The 23,409-nt window shown below is 46.5% G+C and overlaps 1 protein-coding gene across 7 annotated transcripts in view; it reads left to right on the top strand.

Annotated features, from left to right (window-relative positions):
- Window positions 1–23,409, top strand: part of UNC13B (unc-13 homolog B) — a 243,295-nt gene that overhangs the window by 215,286 nt on the left and 4,600 nt on the right. For 5 of the 7 annotated variants that reach the window (XM_063696260.1, XM_031014607.2, XM_031014606.3 and 2 more), the window contains 22 exons: window positions 137–364; window positions 961–1,102; window positions 3,139–3,308; window positions 3,747–3,862; window positions 4,203–4,366; window positions 5,004–5,154; window positions 6,896–6,964; window positions 8,375–8,464; window positions 8,816–8,944; window positions 12,516–12,643; window positions 13,299–13,384; window positions 19,141–19,267; window positions 19,506–19,602; window positions 19,832–19,975; window positions 20,300–20,377; window positions 20,876–20,953; window positions 21,219–21,307; window positions 21,547–21,699; window positions 21,826–21,949; window positions 22,057–22,113; window positions 22,314–22,394; window positions 22,966–23,113. In XM_063696260.1, coding sequence (XP_063552330.1) covers window positions 137–364; window positions 961–1,102; window positions 3,139–3,308; window positions 3,747–3,862; window positions 4,203–4,366; window positions 5,004–5,154; window positions 6,896–6,964; window positions 8,375–8,464; window positions 8,816–8,944; window positions 12,516–12,643; window positions 13,299–13,384; window positions 19,141–19,267; window positions 19,506–19,602; window positions 19,832–19,975; window positions 20,300–20,377; window positions 20,876–20,953; window positions 21,219–21,307; window positions 21,547–21,699; window positions 21,826–21,949; window positions 22,057–22,113; window positions 22,314–22,394; window positions 22,966–23,113 — 2,649 coding nt within the window. The remainder of the gene's footprint in view (window positions 1–136; window positions 365–960; window positions 1,103–3,138; window positions 3,309–3,746; window positions 3,863–4,202; window positions 4,367–5,003; window positions 5,155–6,895; window positions 6,965–8,374; window positions 8,465–8,815; window positions 8,945–12,515; window positions 12,644–13,298; window positions 13,385–19,140; window positions 19,268–19,505; window positions 19,603–19,831; window positions 19,976–20,299; window positions 20,378–20,875; window positions 20,954–21,218; window positions 21,308–21,546; window positions 21,700–21,825; window positions 21,950–22,056; window positions 22,114–22,313; window positions 22,395–22,965; window positions 23,114–23,409) is intronic. The other 2 variants (XM_031014608.2, XM_055351606.2) reach the window with 1 other exon arrangement.

The following is a 23,409-nucleotide window of genomic DNA, read 5'->3' as shown; positions in this document are numbered from 1 at the left end:
CTTGCTTAATTGCTGAGAACTAGCAACCAGGCTGGCTGCATAGTTTCTCCACTGCTCTGCAGCCTCTCCCAGGCCCTATTCCTCAGTTCAACCCTTGGTCTGGTAGGTGACCTGTTGTGTTCCTGGCCACCTTCAGGGGCTGCAGAAAAGAGCTGTAAACATGGAGCTGAGGACCGGACCCAGAACATTATCATGGCCATGAAGGACCGCATGAAGATCCGAGAGCGAAATAAGCCAGAGATCTTTGAAGTTATCCGGGACGTCTTCACAGTGAACAGAGCTGCCCATGTGCAGCAGATGAAAACAGTGAAGCAGAGTGTACTGGATGGCACCTCCAAATGGTCAGCCAAGATCACCATTACTGGTGAGCAGGCCACAGTTTGAGGGGACAGGAAGGCCTGGGCTATGGGGAGGAGACTGGGGAAGAAACATCCTGAGCGTGAGGGAGCAAGGGATTAGGGAGAAAGAAAAAGGAAATCACTGGGAAGGAAAGGCCTCATTATTCATCACTTCTCCTTACCTAGACCCTGGTGGAGAGGCAAGATTGCTATCTGCAAACAACGTGAACCATAATACAAGGATTTGCTAACAACCTAACGCTGTAGACTTGGCTAACAGTTTGATATTATAAGAGGTGGGGGGAGGGGGAAGGGGAAGGGCAGGGGACCAGGAAGTAGTTAACCAGTGGTTTGCTAACTGGGTGGGGCTGAAGCATGTATATATCAGAGGGTGTAAAGATCAATATAGAGATAAGTGGTCAGTTAGGGCTTGGATAGGGAGATAGGATGCTTGGGCTTTAAGGGAAAGGCTGGTGGCCCAGGACGAAGAATAAATATGGAGGAATGGGATTACAGTATCTGTGCAAGGAGCATAGACTGCTCTAAGATGGAAAGCATATGAGTAGTGTTGTGGGGGGCTTCTGAATGACTCTGAAGCCTCCTATACATGCTTGGGTTGCAGTGGTGTGTGCCCAGGGCCTACAAGCCAAGGACAAAACAGGATCCAGTGACCCTTACGTGACTGTGCAAGTCAGCAAAACTAAGAAGCGTACCAAGACCATTTTTGGAAACTTGAATCCTGTTTGGGAGGAGAAGTTCCATTTGTAAGTCACAGAGAGCTTTGTCTTACCTGGGACTGTGTGTATTGGGGGAGCAGGATCACATCCTGCCATTCTGGGCTTGAGCTTGAAGATTGGGCAAAGGCAGGGGAGAAAACTCATTTCTCGCATGCTTCGCTCAGACATCAGCCATTCTTTCTCTGGTTTTCTTCTCATGAGCTGTTGTGTCAGGGTTACTGTGCCCATGCCCTGTCTTCACCAGGGCTATTAAAGGGGCCCTAGGGCACCCCATCCTGCTTTTTCTAGCAGTAGAAAGATTTTACTACTTTACTGCTCAGTGACAGAACCAGGGACTGACTGCCTTATTGTACCTCCTACCCTTGCCTAGGAAGGTACAGTAGGGTTAGGCTTTCATAAGGAAGGCTCTTATAAGGAGTGGGGAGGGAGTGTCCTTGTCCTAAAACTGGGTAATTCTGGCTTAAAAGTGGAAATCTGGGTTCTGAAGAAGATTTTGTTTCCCATAAAGGTAGTGTTGCTTCCTGCCTCAGCTTCTACCCTCACTCATTTTTTTATTATCTCACTTTCTTACAAACTATTTCTTATGACAGTAAAGGATGGTTATTGAAAAATGGCAAACTAATGTCTGAGAATCCACATGCTTTGTCGCTCCCTAATAAGGCCTAGGGTCAGGATTTTGGATTTGAATCAGCCAAGCAGGCTGGCTATGTAGAGGCCTCCTTCTGTTGGCTCCTCAGAAGATTCATGTAGAAAGGGATTAAGGCCAGCGTGGTGGCTCACACCTGTAATCCCAGCACTTTGGGAGGCCGAGGCAGGCAGATCACCTGAGGTCAGGAGTTCCAGACCAGACTGGCCAACATGGCAAAACCCCATCTCTATTAAGAATACAAAAATAAGCCAGGCATGGTGGCAGGTGCCTGTAGTCCCAGCTTACTCGGGAGGCTGAGGGAAGAGAATCCCCTGAACCTGGGAGGCAGACGTTGCAGTGCACCAAGATCATGCCACTGTACTCCAGCCTGGTGACAGAGTGAGACTCCGTCTAAAAAAAGAAAAGAAAAAAAAAAAGGGATTAGGATATAGTAAAATTCATCTCTAATCCAGAGATAATATTAATAGCTACCAGGAGAAACACCTGTTTGAGAATCTGAATAGCTGCTGCTTGAATTCTTCTCATGACTAATTTAAAATGAACTAGCTCTTGGTCATTTTTGCCCACTTTTAGTAAACAGTTTATTAAGCTCATATTCTGTACAAGACACTATACATAATATAGCGTATCCAAAAATGAATAGAACAATCCCTGGCTTCAAGAAGCTCCTTGTTGATTTGTCTATTATCTTCTCACAGAGCAGTGGTTATACTGTAATATTTTAATGGAATGTGGAAAGATAACATAAGAACATAGGGAAAGGAAGAGCAAATTTTGCCAGTTACAACTTTTGGGTGAAGCAACAGATCCCAGAAAGCAACTGTTGGAGAGGAGAGCTTGAGACAAGACCTGGGAAAACTCCTTTCTCCAAAGCAAACCCGATAGAGGAGATGACAATTCAATGGGATATGATAGGCTAATATAGAAGTTCACCAAGCACATAGTTAGGCAGATGAGAGTTAGATAGAAAGCCAAACAGTTATAACCATATGGGCCTACCATGGACATGTCTAGCACCTTTACTGACTTCATGTCTTGGGCTCTGAGGATGGAGCTAGCAGTTGCTTCCTGGAGCTCCGTGGCATGTCTAGCTATTTTCCTCTTGGTGTTGCTGATACAGGTAGCTGTATAGGAAGTCAGAATTGACCTGAATTACTCTTCCCTCCACCCCTTGCCCTTTGTTCTAGAACAATAAGAACTGTACAGTGATAGATAGAGCCACCCAGGCCGAGGAATGAAGAGTCATTTGCTAGGATAGCCCAACTTTCTTGGAACTTTTGTACTGCTGTCCTCTGACTTCTCCTCTTCCAGGACCTCAAGTGCAGCTGTCGGAGCTTTTGGGAGGGAATAGGAAGTAACAGGATTTGGCGCTACTGGGTCTGCCCCTAACAGAGCCTGCCTAATTCTCTCACAGTGAGTGCCACAACTCCTCTGACCGCATTAAGGTGCGTGTGTGGGATGAGGATGATGACATCAAGTCAAGAGTAAAGCAACGCCTAAAGCGAGAGTCCGATGATTTCCTTGGCCAAACCATCATTGAGGTTCGGACCTTAAGTGGCGAGATGGACGTCTGGTACAACTTGGGTGAGGAAACTGGACCCAAGAAAGTTGCTTGGAAGGGAGAGCGTGAAGGGGACCTGGGAACAGTCCTTCTACCAAAACCACCATCTGTCCCCAAAGCATACCTCTATACAGAGCCTGTCTCACCTGCAAAGAACTGACTGTGGGGAGGGATGGGGGACAGAGGACTGGCAGTGGCTGTGAATCACTCTGGCTGAACGTTCTCTAGGTTTCAGAAGGCCCTTTAATCTTCATACTAGTGCTTTTGTCCCCCCTCCACACTCCTGTTCTCCTACCCAGCTAGTTCAAGGGTACTTGTGGAATATGTGGTCACTGGAGTGATTCACCCTATTTGGTGAGTCCTTGGGTTGGCCCCTTCTCTTCCTTGGGTTAAGCCAGAATGGAACTATCTATGCTATCTAGTTGCATTGGTGTCAATCTCCAGTCTTCTTTCCTTCCTAGAGAAGAGGACAGACAAATCAGCCGTCTCAGGGGCTATCCGACTACAAATCAGTGTGGAGATCAAGGGGGAGGAGAAAGTAGCCCCATACCACGTGCAGTATACGTGTCTCCATGAGGTGAGCCAGCCCTTGGTAGGTGGGGGATCAGAAAGCAGTGCTGGGAGAGGCCTTTGGCCATAAGTAGGATTGCTAGGTAGTTGGAATCTGAAGCCCATTTTAAATTTTATCCTTGATTCACTCTGCTACCCTGGAGAGTCCGAGTGACTGAACTCAGACTGCATTCTCTTCCACTAATGTGAGAACAGCCTACTGGGGCCACAGGAGGAACTGAGCAATGACTGGAAGGACAGAATTTCTGTGGAACCTTGTGCACATTCTTCTGGGCTTTACCACCAAGTTTGTTTTTGTTTTTCATATGTGTTTAACCCATTCCCTTTCTCTGCTCTGTCTCCTGCAGAATCTTTTCCATTATCTCACAGACATTCAGGGCAGTGGAGGAGTCCACATCCCTGAAGCTCGAGGAGACGATGCCTGGAAGGTGTACTTTGATGAGACAGCCCAAGAAATTGTGGATGAATTTGCCATGCGTTATGGCATTGAGTCCATATATCAGGCCATGACGTGAGTCTCTGCTGGGGCACGGGAAGTGGCTACTAATCACTGGGGTGACTAATTAAGGCACACTGACATGGTGGGCAGGTCCTTAGTGAGGTAGCATGCAGTGATTCCTTTACTTTCCTCTCTGAGCTGGGTGGGATGGGTCTATGCCCCAAGACAAGAAGGGTATATGTAGAAAAAGAATGTTGTAACTCACAGAAAAGGTATTTCTGTCTGCCTCAGAGTTGAGGGAACTCTGCAGGGAAAAAGGCACATGAGAGTATGCAAGGACAAACCTGCCTAGATATCACAGGCCTGAGCAGACAGGGTATGTGTGCTCGTGTACATGTGTTTGTGACAACCGGTCTGGCCTAGACTGACCTGGGGGTTCAAAGAGAACACTAAACTGCGGGGAAAACAGCTGTGTATGGAGTTGACCAGGACTCCTTGAATGGGAATTCCAGATTGCTATGAGAAGCAGGGTAGCCTTTCTGTCAGTGAGGCTGCCCCTAGAGCTGTGTGCAGAAAGTAGCCCTAGGCAAGAGAGGGCAGCAATTGCCCTGGCTGTGCTTCATTTATCCCATAAACTTTTAGAGTTCCTGCTTGGCTTTTGCTGCAAGCCCTGAAGAGTCTTTGAGGCTGAGGGTGCTGTGTTTTTCAGGCACTTTGCATGTTTATCATCCAAGTACATGTGTCCTGGTGTGCCAGCAGTGATGAGCACCTTACTGGCCAACATCAATGCCTACTATGCCCACACAACTGCCTCTACCAATGTCTCTGCATCTGATCGCTTTGCAGCCTCCAACTTTGGGGTAAGTATCATGTAAACACGTATGTCTGCATTTGTTACCAATTAATAAAGTTTGATTTTTTTTTTTTTTTTTTTTTGAGACAGAGTCTCGCTCTGTTGCCCAGGCTGGAGTACAGTGGCGCGATCTCGGCTCACTGCAACTTCCACCTCCTGGGTTCAAGCGATTCTCCTTTCTCAGCCTCCTGAGTAGCTGGGATTACAGGCACCCGCCACCACGCCCGGATAATTTTTGTGCTTTTAGTAGAGATGGGGGTTTTGCCATGTTGGCCAGGCTGGTCTGGAACTCCTGACCTCAGGTGATCCACTCACCTCGGCCTCCCAAAGGGCTGGGATTACAGGCTTGAGCCACCATGCCCAGCCAAGTTTGATTTTTCTTGGCTGGTCCTATAGAGTTACTTGATGTGCTTAAAATTCAGATAGCTACCATTTTGATAGATGAACCTTGTTTCCTGTTTCCTTATGGGTATGCAGACTATACTAATAGCCTCTCCTCAGACACAGATAAAGAAGAGAAGGTGGTTGGGGGTGGTACCACCTGGGCTTGGCCAGAACCCCTCTGGGCCAACAACTTGGTTGAATTACGATATTCTTCCATATTCTTCAGTCTTGCAGGTCCACAAATGGACTTTTTAAAATCTTGTTCAGTCTGTCTGTGACGGATTCATATTACTTGAGTTGATATGAGACTGATGTCTAAGCAATGATGCCAGTGTGCACTTGAACCTGTTCCTTTTCTAGTGTCCGGACTGTTTTCCCTATCCAGGGCGTGCCCTTCCTGGGTTAAGGTATCTGAGAAGTTGAGTCATTACTCAGAATGTCACCTGACATTAATTCAGTATAAACTGGATAAAATAATTCTGACCCAACACAAAAATTACCATTTTGGGCATAAAGTTACTGATATCACCCCAATTCACTGAGTCTATGAAATCTGACTTTTTTGTACTAATGAATTTTTTGTTGTTGATAGAGTCTTTTTGTAGATGTGTAACTTATTAAGCCAGTCAAATATTTGTTCCATTTTGCCTCATCTCATTATGTATTGACTTAATCAACATCTACTCATATAATCAATATATGAGTTCTAGGAGTGGGATGCCAACATCCTGTAGGCATATGATTCCACGTTTAATTATACTTTTTCTATGAAAATCAGCTATTAAAATAGTATATGTTAGATATTTTAACATTTAAAAAGTATACACTATGGGAAATGTGTGTGGAATGTGGTTTAAAGAGAGACCCCTTCCTGCCTGTCCTGTTATCTTTCAAATGCATCAGTTTCTCCCTCCTATCATCACTGCTAGGCTGTGGCTGTATAACTGTTATGCACTACCCCGAGATAAGTCAGGAGACCTCAGACTCAGGAGAGAATGTGTTTGGAGTTTCTTCTTATCTAACTAAGATAAGTTACAGTCCCAAAGGTATAGAGATGCACTGGTCACGCCCTATTGACTCTCGTATAGAAGGAGCCATTTCTCCCCCCAGGGACTTGGCTTTTTCCTTGTCAGTGTGAGATTTCCCAGATTGGGACAGAGCTGCAAAGAGATAGAACAGGGACTTTCTATCTCATTTTTTCCGTTACACTGTTTGTTGTTCTTCCCATGGGCAGGGATGTGTCTCCAACCCAATGCCTCCCGACTCTTTCTACTCATCCAGGGGTGGTTCTGTTTCTGTTATAGTTTAGGGGACTCAGACACAGGTTCTCTTTTTCTTCCCCTTTATTTGTTTCTCACCCTCAGAAAGAGAGATTTGTAAAACTGCTGGACCAGCTACACAACTCACTGAGGATCGACCTCTCTACATACAGGGTGAGTGAAGACATGGCTGTGGGCAGGATAATAGATATCAAGCACGGTCCCAGAGAGACTGTAGGCCAATCTTGGCTATAAAGATTGAGGCCAGGGAAAACTGGTCTGCATCATCACATCCACCCAAATGGCCAATGCTACTGACACCTGTGGTTCTTTTAACTCCAGGGACCATGTGGTGTATAAATAGCAGCAGGTATGGTTAGTTTTTATAGACAGTTGTCTTTCCAACCTCATTCTTAACACTCTACTAAACTCTCTGGTGACATTCTCATTAGGAAGTTTCCTGAGGATAATCTCTTACAGGAGTACCCTTTTAAAAAATTAGATACCTAATTACATTTCTGTTTTTGTATTTTTCCATACTCTCCTCGTTTTCCAGCGGAGGTGTGAGAATCTGGCTAGGGGGAGAGAGAGTAGCTTGGCTTTTGCAAGTTATCTGTATCAGAGAGCATGTCCATTCCTAGTATAAAGGGAGGAAATAGGTATAGTAGGAGGATGGTTACTGGGATGGGACAGGATAAGGAAATGGGCAGTTTCTTAGTTCCTCCTATGTTAGATCTTAGAAATGGCTTCATTACTTGCTTTAAAGTGTGTGAATTTTCAGAACAGGCAATATATGCACATTAAAAAGTAAGTATAAAAACAACCTTAAAGTCAAAAAGAAATGAGGTTTTAATTGTCTGCACTCAAGTGCCCTCGATTTGCACAAATAATGGACAGCTGACTGTATATCTTATATTTGGCATATAAGTAGCCATTTGAAGGTTTAAAAACTGACCATTAATGTGAAGACAGGCTCAGCATCTCCCTTCAGCTCTTCATAGCAGCTCCCTCCTAAGACTCGTGCCAAAGTGAATGAAGTAAGGATGGCTGGAAATTCCTAAGGAACTCACTCCAAAAGCAGTTCTGCTCAGAGATCTGCCATCTGCTGGCTGCAGAATAGTAGAAGAGCTGGGTTCTATTGTACAAAAAGTACAGGTCCTGGACCTCAGTTTGGTCTGTAGTGTGGCTCCACTTATATTCCAGGATATACAGTTAGATTGTAACTTTCGAAGAACTCACTGTTGGTGTGTAGGAATCTTCATCCAAGAAAAGCATGTGTGTAAGTGTGTGCGTGCCTGTGTGTTCCTTTGTACAAGTGCTTATACATTGCATGGGAAGTAGGGCTGGAGGGAGGATGTGTCACTTTCTAGGGTGGGGAGTATTAACCCCTGCTTTTGGCAAGAGCCTGTTTGCATCAATAGAAAAAAGAGAAGGAGACCTGTAACTTTACAGTGTTTTTGGCCAGCTCAACTAGAGAAAAACCCAGTAGGTAACAATTAGGGAAGCTTTTGATATCATCACTTTTGGCAGGGAAGGTTTTCATAGTCCTCTGTTCCTTTCTTACATTTGCTTGATTTGCAACAGAATAATTTCCCTGCTGGGAGTCCTGAACGGCTTCAGGACTTAAAATCCACAGTGGATTTGCTGACCAGCATTACTTTCTTCAGAATGAAGGTAAGAAATGGACTGGGGCTTGGGTGGTGCTGGGCTGGAGACCTGGCTACAGGAACGTGAAGAATGAGAATCATTGGGCAGAGTCTGAGGCTACAGGATTCATCACCTCTAAGCTTACATTTCTGTGTACCTGTTCCCTGGGTTACTTCTGAGAGAGCACATAGACTATAGATCCATGAGGATGGGGTGGAAGTTTTCCCTGTCAGCTATCCTGGCAATTTCATCACAGGGAAAAGTCTAGGGACCCAGACAGGGATGAAAGAATCTAGAGTAGGTTTGGGGTAGTGCTAGGAGAATATCCCACCCAGGTGAGCAGGACCTTGGGCCCATATTTCTTCTTTTAATTGGCAGGTACAAGAACTGCAAAGCCCTCCAAGAGCCAGCCAGGTGGTAAAGGATTGTGTGAAGGCCTGTTTGAACTCCACATATGAATATATCTTCAACAACTGCCACGACTTATACAGCCGCCAGTACCAGCTGGTAAGAGGTTCGGGATCAGGTGGGGCCAGCTGTCAGTGGCTCTTTGGAGCCTCAGTTTTCCTTCATGATGGTGGTGGAAAAGCAGTCAGGACAAAGTACTTGATGTTCTCAAGGGTGAGTGAGTTGTGGAGTGTGAACCATGTGGACCATGTGAGATATGTGGATGGAAAGAGACCCCTGGGCAAGATGAGACATACCTGAATTGAACAGAAATGGCAACAATAATGATGTTGAAGAAAGTAAACCTAAATTCATGCACAGTTCAGGGGTTGAGTAGGGGAATTCTCAGTCCATCCCAGAGTCTTTTTTTCTCCCTCAAGTTTAACTTTATTCTGACTCTTGCGGACTCTTGTAAGTTCTGGGCTTCCTTCCTCTGAGATCTGAAGTGGTCTCTGAGCTGCTGGCTCCTGGAAGCTTTACTTTTCCCTCTAATTACTTCTCTCTGAAATTTGTGGTTCTTCTGGGTTGTATTCATCCACTGGCTATCAAGACTGACCCTATCCTTCTGTGAGGCTGAGCTACTTCACCTGTTTTAGCCTGGCACCCTAAGTCAGTACCTGGTGACTTAGTACATTTTCCCAGATCCTTCTAATAGTATCCCCGATCCATGCTCCCAACTTATTTCAAAGCCAGAACTTACTTCTAGCTCCAATTACTCAATTACAGTTCCAATCTTAGGAGTTTCTTGCTGACCATACATTTGCAGAGTGGATTCCCTTCAGTCCAACAAATTGAATGTTTGTTCTAGGCCAGGTCTGAGGAGAGCACAGTGCTCCTTCAGTAAGTTTGCAGTCTCATAAACATATATATAACTCTAATCAAAAGAGTCTATTTGAAGGGCCTTGAAAAAGGGATAAGATTAAAGGAATTCCAAGGAGGAAGAGTCTTTTCGCACTCTTGATCAGATACCAGGAAAAGCTACATAAAACAAGGAACATTTGAGATAGACCTTAAAAGGCAGTGGGATTTGGACAACCAATGATGGCAGGACAACCTAAATGTCTTGGACATTTATCTTTAAGTAACTACATCCAATTTGTAAAGCTTCCTAGGAACACCCTCATGAAGACTAAGATCTTGTTCCTACTGCCTCTTCTCATTCCCAAGTGTACTTTCTGTGCCAGCCATGTATTTAAGGCTTCTTCCTTTTAAGGTTTATAAAGCCTCCTGTTGATTCTGAAGTCCATGGGAGGTTTTCCTGAGGCCTTTGTTTTACTTGATACATTCTAGGCTCCTCTGTCATCTGTCTCTGAAGTCTCTGGTCGAGGAAAGACACTGTTCTCACAAACTATTCAGGGATACTCTGTAGCCTTTGTATTTTGGTATCTGCCTTTTACTTTCTCTCAATTTCATTTTTTCCTTATTCCATATTTACACTGGCATAAACTCTTGATGTCTTTTAAAATTTCCATCTGTTGACCTTCAGTCATTGGTTTATTCGTCCATTCATTCACTTAACAGAGCATTAGAGACAAAGTTGAGTAAGAGACATTTCAGCCTTTGGGGATCTCATTGTTTAGTGGAGGTCAGGGCAAATTACTACATTTATTGTTTTTTTGTTGTTGTTATTTTGTTGTTACTATGTTTTATTGTAGTTGTAGTTTTCTGATACATCTACACCAAAGGTTCACAGAGGGTGCTCTGGGAGCCCAGACCAGGGATGTCAGGAAAATCTCTCAGAAGAGGCAAAGTTCAATCTGAATTTTGAGGAAGGAGTAGGAATTAACTAAAGAAAGGGGCTGGAGGGAAGGGGCATACCACGGAGAGAAAATAGAATGCTTGGAGGCACAGAATTATGTATGAGCTTGTTAATTTAAAGAAATATAAGCAGGCCGGGCGCAGTGGCTCACGCCTGTAATCCTAACACTTTGGGAAGCCGGGGCGGGTGGATCACTTGAGGTCAGGAGTTTGAAACTAGCCTGGCCAATATGGTGAAACCCTGTCTCTACTAAAAAGACAAAAATTAGGCAGGCATGATGGTGGGTGCTAGGAATCCCAGCTACTTGGGAAGTTGAGGCAGGAGAATTGCTTGAACCCAGGAGGCAGAGGTTGCAGTGAGCCGAGATCACGCTGCTGCACTCCAGCCTGAGCGGCAGAGTGAGACTCCGTCTCAAAAAAAAAAGACAAAATAAAAAAAGATAAAGAAGTATAGCAATTTAGGGTACTTACAGCATCCAGCTGTGGGATTCAGCTATCTGGGATCAAATCTTAGTTCTGCTCTTTAAAACTGCATGACTTTGGACAAGTCATGTAACCTTGCTGCCCTTCACTCTCCTCATCTGTAAATGAAGGTGATAATAATTTCTACTAAATGGAGTTGTTGTGAGGATTAGATAGGATAATGTGTGTAAAGGTCTTAGCAGAGTGTGCGGCACGTAATAAGCAGTAAATAAGTGGTGGTGGTGTGGTAATAGCTGGAACAAAAAGAGTTGTAAGGTATGAGGTTGAGAGTCATATTCTGGAAGATGTAAACTAAGGAATTTAAACTGTATTGAACGCCGTTGAAGGGCTTTAAGCAGAGGAGTAACACATTGAGATTTTCTTTGTAGAAAGATCACGATAGCTGCAAGGAGGAGGGATTGGATTGAAGATCAAAGACCAGTTCAGAAATCCTTGAATGATAAGAGCCTGAGCCAGGACAGTGACAGAAAAATAAAAGGAAGAGATGTATTTAAGTTATATTAAAGATTCTGTCCTGGTTTCTAGGAACTTCTTGATAATGCAGGCTTATTAAGGACTGTGGAAGCTTTCCAGTGACATATGACATCCCACATAAAGGCCCTGTTCCTGTCCTTCTGGGCAGCTCCACCTTCGCCTTTGACTTAGTGGGAGATAATGTGTATTCCGGCCTCCCTGTGGTGACTCCTACTTCACTTTTCTGGGCTGTGAATATAGAGTGATTTCTCTTTACCTGAAAGTCACCATTGTATTCCCTTGCCTCTTCCCAAGTAAGGCCCTATCTTATCTAGCTAGGCAGATAGCTTCCTAGATGCAGTTCTTCCCCCTAATAACTTCAGGGGATCAAGGGTAGTCCTACTCCACTGAAAGGCTGAAATGCGCACCAGATCTGTTCAGTAGCTCCTGCAGAAGTTGAAAGAGCTTCTCAGAGCTGAGATGTGTATGTGTGTGGTCGTGGTGTGCTGTCAGTAGAGGAATACCACCAGAAGAGGAGGGCTGCCTGCCTGTAGGGGCCGCATAGAAGTAGACCTACTTAGTAAGGCTGGAGGGGCTGTTTCCTTTAGCCAGCGAGTTACTCTGCCCATAGCAACTGAGAGAAGGAAGGAGGATGGGCATCCTTATGTCTCTCGGACTGACCAAGTTTATCAGAGCAGTGCCCTGGGGCTGAGGAGAGAACTTCTCAGCGATAGGCTCCCTGTGTTCAGGGATCTCACAATAGTCACTCTTACAGAACAGGGATAGTCTTGTGGAAGACAGGCTCTAGGAGAGGAAAGGTCCTTGATTCTAGAGGAAGAGGTATAGGGAGGGGAAGAGAAAGAGGATCGTTGGAGACACCCTCTGCATTCTACTCTGACTCTTTCTCCCTCTCTCTCACTGTGTCCTCTGGATCAAGAAGCAGGAGCTACCTCCAGAGGAACAAGGGCCCAGCATTCGGAACCTGGATTTCTGGCCCAAGCTCATCACACTGATCGTGTCAATCATAGAGGAAGATAAGAATTCCTACACACCTGTTCTGAACCAGTGAGTATCACCCTCTTTGGCCCTGTCTGTTGGTGGTTGGTCTGTCCATCTGTCTAACAACCTCTTTCTTTCCTGTCTCTGTATGTTTGCAGTGCCACCTCTTCTTCCTGTCCATCCATCTGTCCCTCTGTCCCTTGTATCTGTCTGGGTAACTGTTTCTGGAGACAGGTGTGGAAACATAATGGGGGTCCCTGGCCAGACTGAGCCAGCCTCCCTGGAGTGAGAGGCTTCTGGGACTGGGACTGCCATAGGAGCCCCAGGGGATCCAGAGACCATGTGTGTATGTGTCCGTCCACTGTGAATGAAGTGGGCCTTCTTATAGCCCACCCCCACTTGCCCTTTCTCCTCCAGCTTATTTAGCCTGCGCCTGCTTTCCAGGATCTGCCTGGAGAGTCTCTACCTCTCAATTCCCTGCCTTCTGGGCATCTTCTGCCCCCAGGACCGTCTTGCCTACGGGGATCCCTTCTGCCCTCACTTGTCCTGCCACTGGCCCCTGGCCCCTGGGCCCCTTTTCTCCAGATTGGACCTAGCCCTGTTCCCTAAGCGTCTCCTCTCTCCAATATGACTTCCAAGAACTAGGCACTTTAGCCTTGAAATGAATCAAATTAAATGGCTCTTGCCTTATTCTCTGACTGTGGTTTCTTCTGTCATCCAGGTTTCCTCAGGAGTTGAACGTGGGAAAAGTCAGCGCAGAAGTGATGTGGCATCTGTTTGCCCAAGACATGAAATATGCTTTGGAGGGTAAGGATCTGTTCAAATCAGTGGGCTGCCAGGCTCCTAGCCCAAGCTCCTCGTTCACTGTCCCTTTCCTCTTCTAGACAACTACAAGTTCTGGGTGAGTGGTATAGTGAGAAACTAAAGGAATTCTAGGCCTAGTGGGATGTAGGCCCCAGGAGACCTTGGGTGGGCAAAGTTGAAGCCAAAGGACATATGAAAATGGCTGTGTGGATGTAGGTTCCTCCTTCCAGCTTTGGAGCAACTGCCTGTTCAAGACCTTCCCAGCCCAGAGATGAAATTCTCCCATGGTGGGTGTTCTTAGGTGGCCCACTTCCTGGAGAATGGTCTTGGGAAACTTCAGTTTTAAAGAATCAGAGAACCTTAAATACACAGATAGATGTAATTGTTTTCTTATGTTGGGGACTCTCTGGCCTGGCTTTTCTTGAAAGCTGCTCTGGATTAGTATGACAATGCCAGGAAGATACTTCTTCCCTCACTTCTCCTATAGAGCAGGGCCACGGGCAAATTATTATTCATCTTACTCATTCAGCTTGTTCTTTTATTCATTTCCTACCTTGGTCCACAAAGATATCATTCCATACCTGTATCAGACCTTCCTATCTGTACCCATCTGTACTCACCTATTTAGCAGCGTTTCCTGCCATTTTATGTGCGGTAGTCTCTCTACTCAGTCTGTGAAAGCCCATCTAGGAGGAGGAGGAGCCATCTGGGCAAGGACAAAGCAGAGTCTGGATCTGTTATTTGGGTGGGATGGCAGGGCAGATGAGCCACCCTCAGATGCTTGAATGTGTGAGGTTTAGAATCAGTGAGTCCTGAGATTGAAAGAAACCTTGAAGATCTGTGTTACATTTGAGCCAGCCACAGACTACATGCGTACATTCTGTAACACAAGCCCAGAGCAGGGCTGCCTGCTGTCAGGCCAGGGAGGAGGTCATTGGTCTCTCCCTCCAGATGCCACTTAGTGAGCCTGATGGGGAGTACAGTCTCAGTTCTTGAAGAACTCTGGCTTCAGTGGGTTTGGGGGAAAAGAGAAAACACCTGTGAAAAGTGAATCAACTCCACAAGAGAAGTAGTGTGAGGTGGGGCAGAGGTTTTCAAACAGAAGTATCTTAGGAGCTAAGTTGAAGGGGAAACCCAGAGGCTAGGCTCCAGGCCTCTTGCATGATGACAGCTCAGCCAGCCCTGCATTTATCAATCTTACATGGAATTCTAGCTGAGATTTCTTTTGAAAGGGGAGTTCTGCTAATGTTTAAAACAAACACAAAAGGATTGAAAACTTCTACTTTAAGAGAAAGATTTAATGTTGGCCTGATTTCAAACCTCAATTTCACTGCCTATGTAGCACTGTGAATTTGGTCCAAACTACTTAATTTTTATGAGCTCCCATTTTCTCGTCTGTAAAATGGGAGTGATGATAGCATCTGTTTCTTTGAACTGATGAAGTACTGAGATGTATTTAGCATACTGCCTGGCACTTACTCAGCACTGACTAAATCTTAGTTCTTAAGAACAATAAGAAGCCATTGCAGGCTCTTGAGCAGAGATGCAATGTGAACCCAGTAGTATTTTAATAAGATCTACCTCAGTGGGAGATGAGGGCAGCTAGAATAGGGAGAGACTAGAATCAGAGAACGCAGATAATGAAGAGCTGTTGTAATAATTTAGGGATAGAGGGTGCTGGGATTAGAGAAGAGAAGTGGAGAGAGGAGAATGGGCTTTGATAGACATTGGAAGGAAGCCAGAACAGGACTTCGTGATTGTCAGAATATGGAGGGCAAGAGAAGGGGAGGAGTTTTGGGGGCCTGGATGATAGGAGAGTGGCATTGACTCTGACTAAACCAAACACCGCATATTCTCACTCATAGGTGGGAATTGAACAATGAGATCACATGGACACAGGAAGGGGAACATCACACTCTGGGGACTGTTGTGGGGTGGGGGGAGGGGGGAGGGATAGCATTGGGAGATACCTAATGCTAGATGACAAGTTAGTGGGTACAGCGCACCAGCATGGCACATGTATCCATATGTAACTAACCTGCACATTGTGCACATGTACCCTAAAACTTAAAGTATAATAAAAAAATAAAATTAAATTAAATTAAAAAAGGGTGAAACATTAAAAAAAAAAAGAAAAGAAAATGCTGTCCTTCACCAAATACTTTGTAAGTCAACATTATTAAGGTATCATTTATAGACAATACAATAAGACCACTTTAAGAATACAATTTAATGAGTTTTGACAAATAAGCCCAACTGTGTAACAACTCTCCCAATTACAATATGAAACAAAAGTTCCTTCTTGCCACTTTACAGTAAATCCCCACTCCATTCACCAAATGTTTATTGAATATTTTCTCTGTGCCTGGCTCTATGCTGGTTATTGGAACCCAATAGCATAGCACCATCCCTTAAGAAACTCACAGAACAGTCTAGAAAACAGTCGTATAAATTGGCAGTTACAACACAAAGTTATAATGCCACAAGAGGAGTAAGTATAGGGTGCTGAGAGCACACAGGAGAACCATGTAACCCAGACTCTGAGGACCTGGGAAGGCTTCCTGGAGGAGGTGATGTACAAGCCGAAACCTGAAGGGTAATAAGATTTAGCCGGGAGGGTGGTAGTGACAAGAAAGGGAGACACAGAACATTTCAAGCAGAGGCTACAGCATGTCCAAGACCTGGGGTCTAGAGAGAGCTGGCGTGCTTGGAGAACTGGAAGCAGCAGTTCAGTGTGACTAGCACTTCAGAGGGTAGGGGAAGAGATAAGTAAGACCTGAAGATGGAGAGGTGTGACGGAGTCAGATCGTGAAGGAGGTTGTAAGCCATGCATAGGCTTTCGGACTCTCTCTCTCTTTTTTTTTTTTTTTTTTTTTTGAGTCTCGCTGTGTCACCCAGGCTGGAGTGCAGTGGGCTGATTTTGGTTCACTGCAACCTCCGCCTCCTGGATTCAAGCGATTCTCATGCCTCAGCCACCCGAGTAGCTGGGATTACAAGCATGTGCCACCACACCCAGCTAATTTTTGTATTTTTAGTAGAGATGGGGTTTCACCATGTTGGCCAGTCTGGTCTTGAACCCTAGCCTCAAGTGATCCACCCCCCTCAGCCTCCCAAAGTGCTGGGATTACAGGTGTGAGCCAATGCACCCAGCTGACTTTTGGACTCTATCTTGAGGTAGTTGGGAGCCACTGACATATGTCAAGCAAGGGATTGACATGATCAGATTATTATGTAGAAAGGCCAGTCGCTCTGTCTACAGTGTGGAGAGTGGATTGGGAGGCAGAATGACCAGTCTGGAGGCTATTATAGTAATCCAGGTTACAGATGGGGGTAATGAGACCTAGGCAGGTAATAGCGTGGCTAGAAGGAATGGATAGATTCCAGAGACATTTGGAGGTGAAATCAGGGGCTGGTGATTTAACTGGGTATGAATGAAGAGGTAGAAGGAAGATTTGAGGATGATGCTCAGCATTGAACAAGAGGGTAAGATTAGTTGGTGTACTCTGTTCCACTTCAGCTGGAGATTTTAAGATAGTGAGAGACAGGGGCAAGTTAAATCTAGGCATGATGAAATGTTCCATCCCAAGCTTATATAGGCCAGGCGTGGGGGCTCACGCCTGTAATCCCAGCACTTTGTGGGCCTGAGGCGGGTGGATCACCTGAGTTCAGGAGTTCATGACCAGCCTGGCCAACATGGTGAAACCCCAACTCTACTAAAAATACAAAAATTAGCCAGGTGTGCTGGCACATGTCTGTAATCCCAGCTACTCAGGAGCCTGAGGCAGGAGAATTGCTTGAACCCAGGAGGCAGAGGTTGCAGTGAGCAGAGATAGCACCACTGCACTCCACCCTGGGTGACAGAGCGAGACTCCATCTCAAAAAAAATAAGAAGTTTATATAGACGTTACCAGAACCAAAGAGAGATTAGAGGGAGATACCAGCAAACTGGGTAGTTGAAATCATGAGGTTGGAAGAGCTCTCCAGGAGGAAAGGAGGGAGTTAGGTGGAAGTCAGGGGCAGGAGGTTATGGATTGGCCTTTCTGACAGATTACCCCACCTCAAACAACTTTACTGGAGCATGACTCCATGGGACTTGTTAGAATAGTTTAAAGTGTGACCAGTGTTTCAGAACTTGTCAGTTAGTTTTTATACCAGAGAAGTTAATACAGAAATTAGGGATAGGGGCCAGAGTGCAGATAATAAATTGACAGAGAAAGTGAAAATTATATGTAAAAACAGTAACTTGAAGGTCCCTAAAAGAAAGAGTTAGGGAGTTATGGAGTGATGGGCAGCCCTGCTTGAAAAGGAAGGAGGAGGGCCCTCCTGATGTTTCTAGGTTCTTAGACTGGTTCCAGAACAGCAGGGGATGGGGGTGGAGGAGAGGGTCTCTCTTTTGATGTCCCTGAGGGTCTCTCTGATGTCCCTGATTTTTTCACTCTCTTTGTTGCTCATTGGTGTCTCTGCTCTGTCACAAGCAACCACTGTCATTCATATACGAAAAGTCCTCTTTCTGGGTGGTAAGAACATTTAGTTGTCCTTTTGCCTCTAGTCTTACACCTTTTCCCTCTTCTCCTGCTCACTGCTTCATAGAAGAGACTGCAAATGCAACTTTAGGTTGAGACAGTGCTGCCTGCAGTGCCAGGGAATGAAATTCCTGGGACTTGAAGGCCTTCGAGGCAGAATCCCGGGCTTCCATTTCCTCCTTCAGTGTCTGCTACACTAGTTCACAAGGGCCAGCTGCCCCAGCCTGGATGTTCCGCCTTGACTTGGAGGAGCATCACCCATGGCAACTCAAAGTTGAGCAACAAAGTCCCCAAGGACAGTGGCCTTCTCTTCTCTGCTGCTTAGTCCTCTCCCACATTTGCTTGCTTTTACCATTATGTTGATGTGTCAGCATACAATTGATTTTTATTATTCAAATTAGTGCTTCAACTATGAAGGGGGTAGATGAAGAGAACCTATGGGTGTGGCCAGTGCTCCAGACTCTGAGCAAATTGTGAGTTATCTTTGTCTTAGATTTTCCAGAAGGCTCTGGAGATTCAGCAAGATGACTTTTCAAATTCGTAATAAGTGCCCCATTTTCTGCAGCATGATATGTCCTTTCATCTGGCTGTGTTTCCATAGTTTCCAAACTGACTATTCATATTTGCATACTTCCCTGAGAATTCATTTTTTCAATGTCTCAGCTCTGCCCTGGAGCCCTTCAGTTTGCCTCAAGATTCCATTACACTATGGCTGCCCAACTGCTCTGTCAACTTGGGCCCCGTTTGATTTTCCCTGTCTCTGTAGTTGTCACTGACCCATTCATGCCATGTACACCTGCTCATCTCTGCCTTTAAGCCTGTCTGAAGGATGACTCAGCTACTGTGATCAGAAAGACCCTGGAAAACCATTGTCCTCTACAGTCATGGGCAGTCTCCCTACTAATCAGCATCAGCACCCATGGCCCTTTCTCCTCTTCTACACCAGAGGCCAGATGCTAGAACAAAAAGACCACTTCCAAACGCTAGAGCAAAAAGACTGCAGGCTTTATCTGGGAGTCTGGCTTAGTCTTTCTAGAGGAAGATTTGGGCCAAGCTTGTGGAGAGTTGCTGAGCAGAACACTGGTGGGGAGAGATGGCTGTGAGAAGGAGGTTGGGAGTCACCCTTGTCCTAAGACATCTGATGGAGCTGCCTGACCAGATCTGCTGCCTTGGGAAGGCTCAGGAACCATGGCCTCTACTGCTGGGACCTGACCCAACCTTTCTCCCTACCACTAGAGCATGAGAAAGACCACCTGTGTAAAAGTGCTGACTACATGAACCTGCACTTCAAGGTGAAGTGGCTCCACAATGAATACGTGCGGGATCTGCCTGTCCTCCAGGGGCAGGTGCCTGAGTACCCAGCGTGAGTTATCATGTGGGCACTACAGAGGGAAGGGAGCCCTCTGGGTGGGCAGGGCTAGTATCCCCAATTCATTTCAGCAAGCCAGTCTCGGGGACTGCCTGTTCAGGTACCACTGTAGACAAAGAAAAGTGTTAAACTGTGCCCTGCCATCCCGAGGATCCCAGTCTGGTGGAGCTGTCAGGAAGTGGCGTATTCCCACCGCTAGTTCTAAGCCCCTTTTCTCCTGCTGTGGCTGCAGGTGGTTTGAGCAGTTCGTGCTACAATGGCTGGATGAGAATGAGGATGTATCCCTGGAATTCCTGCGTGGGGCCCTGGAACGAGATAAGAAGGATGGAGTAAGTCAGGGGCTTTGGCTGCACCGGGTTCAGGCCAGGTCTCCCAGCAATTAGCTATTGGCAGAAGTTCCTGGGCTTTGGCCAGGATGGCTATGCCTGCCCTGTGGAGTTCACAGGAGGGCTGTTGAGGGCCATTAGCCACCCTTGCTGGTCAGAGCCTTTTCAAACTCTACAAGCTTGGGAAAGGATAGCAGCTGTGGATGGTGACTCTGTGTGTGGTCTTCCTTAGTTCCAACAGACATCAGAGCATGCACTCTTTTCCTGCTCTGTGGTGGATGTCTTCACACAACTCAATCAGAGCTTTGAGATCATCCGGAAGCTGGAATGCCCAGACCCCAGCATCCTTGCCCACTACATGAGGAGGTTTGCTAAGGTGACCATAACTCTTCCTACTCCCTCCCCCTTACCACCACCACACTCACAGTCTCATCACAGGCCTGAGCTCAGCACCTCTCCACTGTGGCCTCCTGGTAAAGCTCGTGTGACCCCCATTCTCCTTTGCTGGTTTCTGGGGCAGACAGATGGTTCTGTCTTAATGCTGTTCTGTGGTTGGGAGGGAGCTTTCTCCGGTACTGTGAGATTCCCCCTTTACCTCCCTGTTGTTATTGTTCTGTGATGAGAAGTGCCACCTCAGGCAAGATCCCCATAGAAGAGCTAAGAGTTCCCTCTCCTTTTCTTTCCTTTCTCCTCTTCTCAGACCATCGGGAAGGTGCTGATGCAGTATGCAGACATCTTGTCAAAGGACTTCCCAGCCTATTGCACAAAGGAGAAACTGGTAGGTTCAGGCCCTGGGACTTTTACAGAAAGAGAGTGGAAGACATTTGAATCCTTGCTTTTGAAGCTGTCCTCAGAATTGAGGGTTGGGGTGACACTCCTGATGCCTGATTCCCACCATGGCTTTGCTTCAGATCCATGCCACAAAATTACGAGAACTTGACAGAGTTCCTGTGAGTCTCATTTGGTACATTATCCTCTGCTAAGCTAGACCTTTGTTTAGTCTTTTTTTTAATATATATATAAAAACTTTAGATATTCAGAGAGTTATAAAGGATAATACATTAATACTTGAGTACCTACCACCCAGCTTAAAAATGAAAACGTTTGCTTTTAGTCAAGGAGAATTATCTGAACTGGCCCCAGCTCTTAGTGCTGAGGGAGAAACCTATGTCATATGTGAAGTCCCTGTGGCTTTTGTGAGAGAGGGAGGGAACCTAGGCTAATGGGTCCTATGCTGAAAGGAGCCAAGACTCAACAGCTACATCTGTCCCCGAAGCCCTGCATCCTGATGAACAACATGCAGCAACTGAGGGTCCAGCTGGAGAAAATGTTTGAGGCCATGGGAGGCAAGGAGGTAGGTCTTAGGGTTTGGGAGTCACTGTATTTTCCCTGTATTCCTGAGCTCCTTGGCCATAGAACTCCACCCTCTCTTAACTAGGTGTAGGCCAGAAATTTAGCTTGGGGTCTGGGCTGGCTTAATCTGAGATAGGCATTCGGGTAAGGCCCTGCGAGGGAGGAATAGGCACTGGGGTAAGCCCTGCAAGGAAGTAGTAGGGGTGTGGCAGGGTAGAAGAGGGTAAGAAAAGCAGCCTAGCCAGGCTTACCTCCTGTGAATACAGCTGGACCTTGAAGCTGCAGACAGTCTGAAGGAGCTGCAGGTGAAACTGAATACGGTTCTGGATGAGCTCAGCATGGTGTTTGGAAACAGGTCAGTGACCCCACAATACAAGGCCCTCAGAGCCAGATGTGGTCCCTAGCCAATCCCAGAGCCCTTGCCCCACACCTCTCCATATAGCTGCAGGTGTGTGGATCTTCCCTGTACTCCTGCTGACTGTCCCTGCTGGAAATGCACCATGAGCATATGGGAATGGGACCAAATAGCTGGTGCCGCTCCAGGGGCAGCGTGTGTTTGGGGAGGGAAAGGCTACACTGTGGGCACATGTGTAGTTTCCAGGTACGGATTGATGAGTGTGTTCGACAAATGGCCGACATCCTGGGCCAGGTTCGGGGCACAGGGAATGCATCTCCAGACGCCAGGGCCTCAGCGGCTCAGGATGCAGATAGCGTACTCCGGCCTCTCATGGACTTCCTGGATGGCAAGTGAGTACAGCATTCAGGACTATCCTGTGGGGATGAGCAAAGCAGATGCTATCGGGCAAGGGAGCCCCTTGGGGAGAGGGGTTCTCAAACTCTCACCCTGGCCTCACCTGTTGCCTGGACTTGCAGCCTCACCCTCTTTGCCACTGTGTGTGAGAAGACGGTTCTGAAGCGTGTACTGAAGGAGCTCTGGCGCGTGGTGATGAACACAATGGAGAGGATGATTGTTCTGCCCCCACTCACTGACCAGACGGTAAGGACACCTCCTTCCACTTCCTCCTGCTGTCTCCCTTCCCCTCACTCCCTGCTTCCTGATGGAGTTGGGGTCCTCTGCTTTTGACTGATTCCCTCTCTGCCCAGGGCACCCAGCTGATCTTCACTGCTGCCAAGGAGCTGAGCCATCTTTCCAAACTCAAGGTACTCTGGGTGTGGGGTCCTCCTGGCAGGTGTGGTCCTTCTGAAGTCATGGAGAGAGGGTGGCTGGGGGGAAGGAAATTGGAGCTTTGGAGACTGAAGAGGAAAAGGAGGAGATGAATATGCACTGTGGGCTGGCAGGTGGGTGCGAGACTTTCATGACTGCCGTGAGCTGTCCTGATGCTGCTGATTTCTCTGAACAGGATCACATGGTACGAGAGGAAACACGGAATCTCACTCCAAAGCAGTGTGCAGTCCTTGACCTCGCCCTGGACACCATCAAGGTGGAGGCCCCCGCTTTTTCAGACAGTCTTAACCACCACACTCACTTGGCCCTGGCATTCCACTCTCCCAGACCAGGTGTCCCTCCAATTCTTAACACTCCACATCCAGAAGAGAGTTACTATGTACTGCCAAGGATACAGAGAGAATCAGATATGGTTCCTAAATTCAAGATGCTTATCATTGGTAAGGTGATATAAGGCAGGAACATATGAACTGTGCTTCAAGGCACCTGGGAGAGGTATGTCATAGGTCTCAAGTTCTCTAAGGTTCAGATGGGTAAAAGGGCACTTTTGGTTCTTCTCCCTGCCTGAAGTGTTTCTATTCCATTTCTGTGCCTGTCCAGAAAGACCCATCCTTCAAACACTGCCATACCTCCAGGAATGTGGCCATCCCCTACTAATCCTGCCAAATACCCAAATAATACTCATCCAAGAGCCTATGACTCTGGTTCTGTGGGTGTTCCTGAACAGCCTATTCTCACAGTCCTCTTCTTGCTTCTCTGAGGACAATGTTGGGGAGCTGCTTTCTGTAAGGGGATGAAGCAGTCACAGATGCTCTTTTATCTTGCAGCAATACTTCCATGCAGGAGGCAATGGGCTGAAGAAAACCTTCCTGGAGAAGAGCCCAGATCTGCAGTCTCTACGCTATGCCCTGTCTCTGTATACACAGACTACTGACACTCTCATCAAGACCTTTGTGCGCTCGCAGACCACCCAAGGTAAGGCCCTGAGGGCTTTGGGTATCCACCTCTCCTCTCTGATACACATCTGCCCCTAGGGAGTCTGTATCTTCATGCCCTTGGGAGCAGATCCAGTTACTTCTTCAGAGAGCCCTTCAAATTCAGATCTCTATTGCTTGATGGGACCTCAGTACTTACCTCCACCCCATACCCATTACCAGGCAGGAGAATCACAGAGGCCTGGGAAATATGTCTAAGATTTCTTTTCCCAGACATCGCCTGGCCCATGCATGTTTATTAAACTCAAGGAATATACCCTGACTGGTAAGCGGCAA

Source organism: Gorilla gorilla, chromosome 13 (assembly GCF_029281585.2).
Source record: "Gorilla gorilla gorilla isolate KB3781 chromosome 13, NHGRI_mGorGor1-v2.1_pri, whole genome shotgun sequence".
Classification (NCBI taxonomy): Eukaryota; Metazoa; Chordata; class Mammalia; order Primates; family Hominidae; genus Gorilla; species Gorilla gorilla.
The sequence above is the reverse complement of the archived record's forward strand: the minus strand, read 5'-3'. Positions and strand labels throughout refer to the sequence as shown.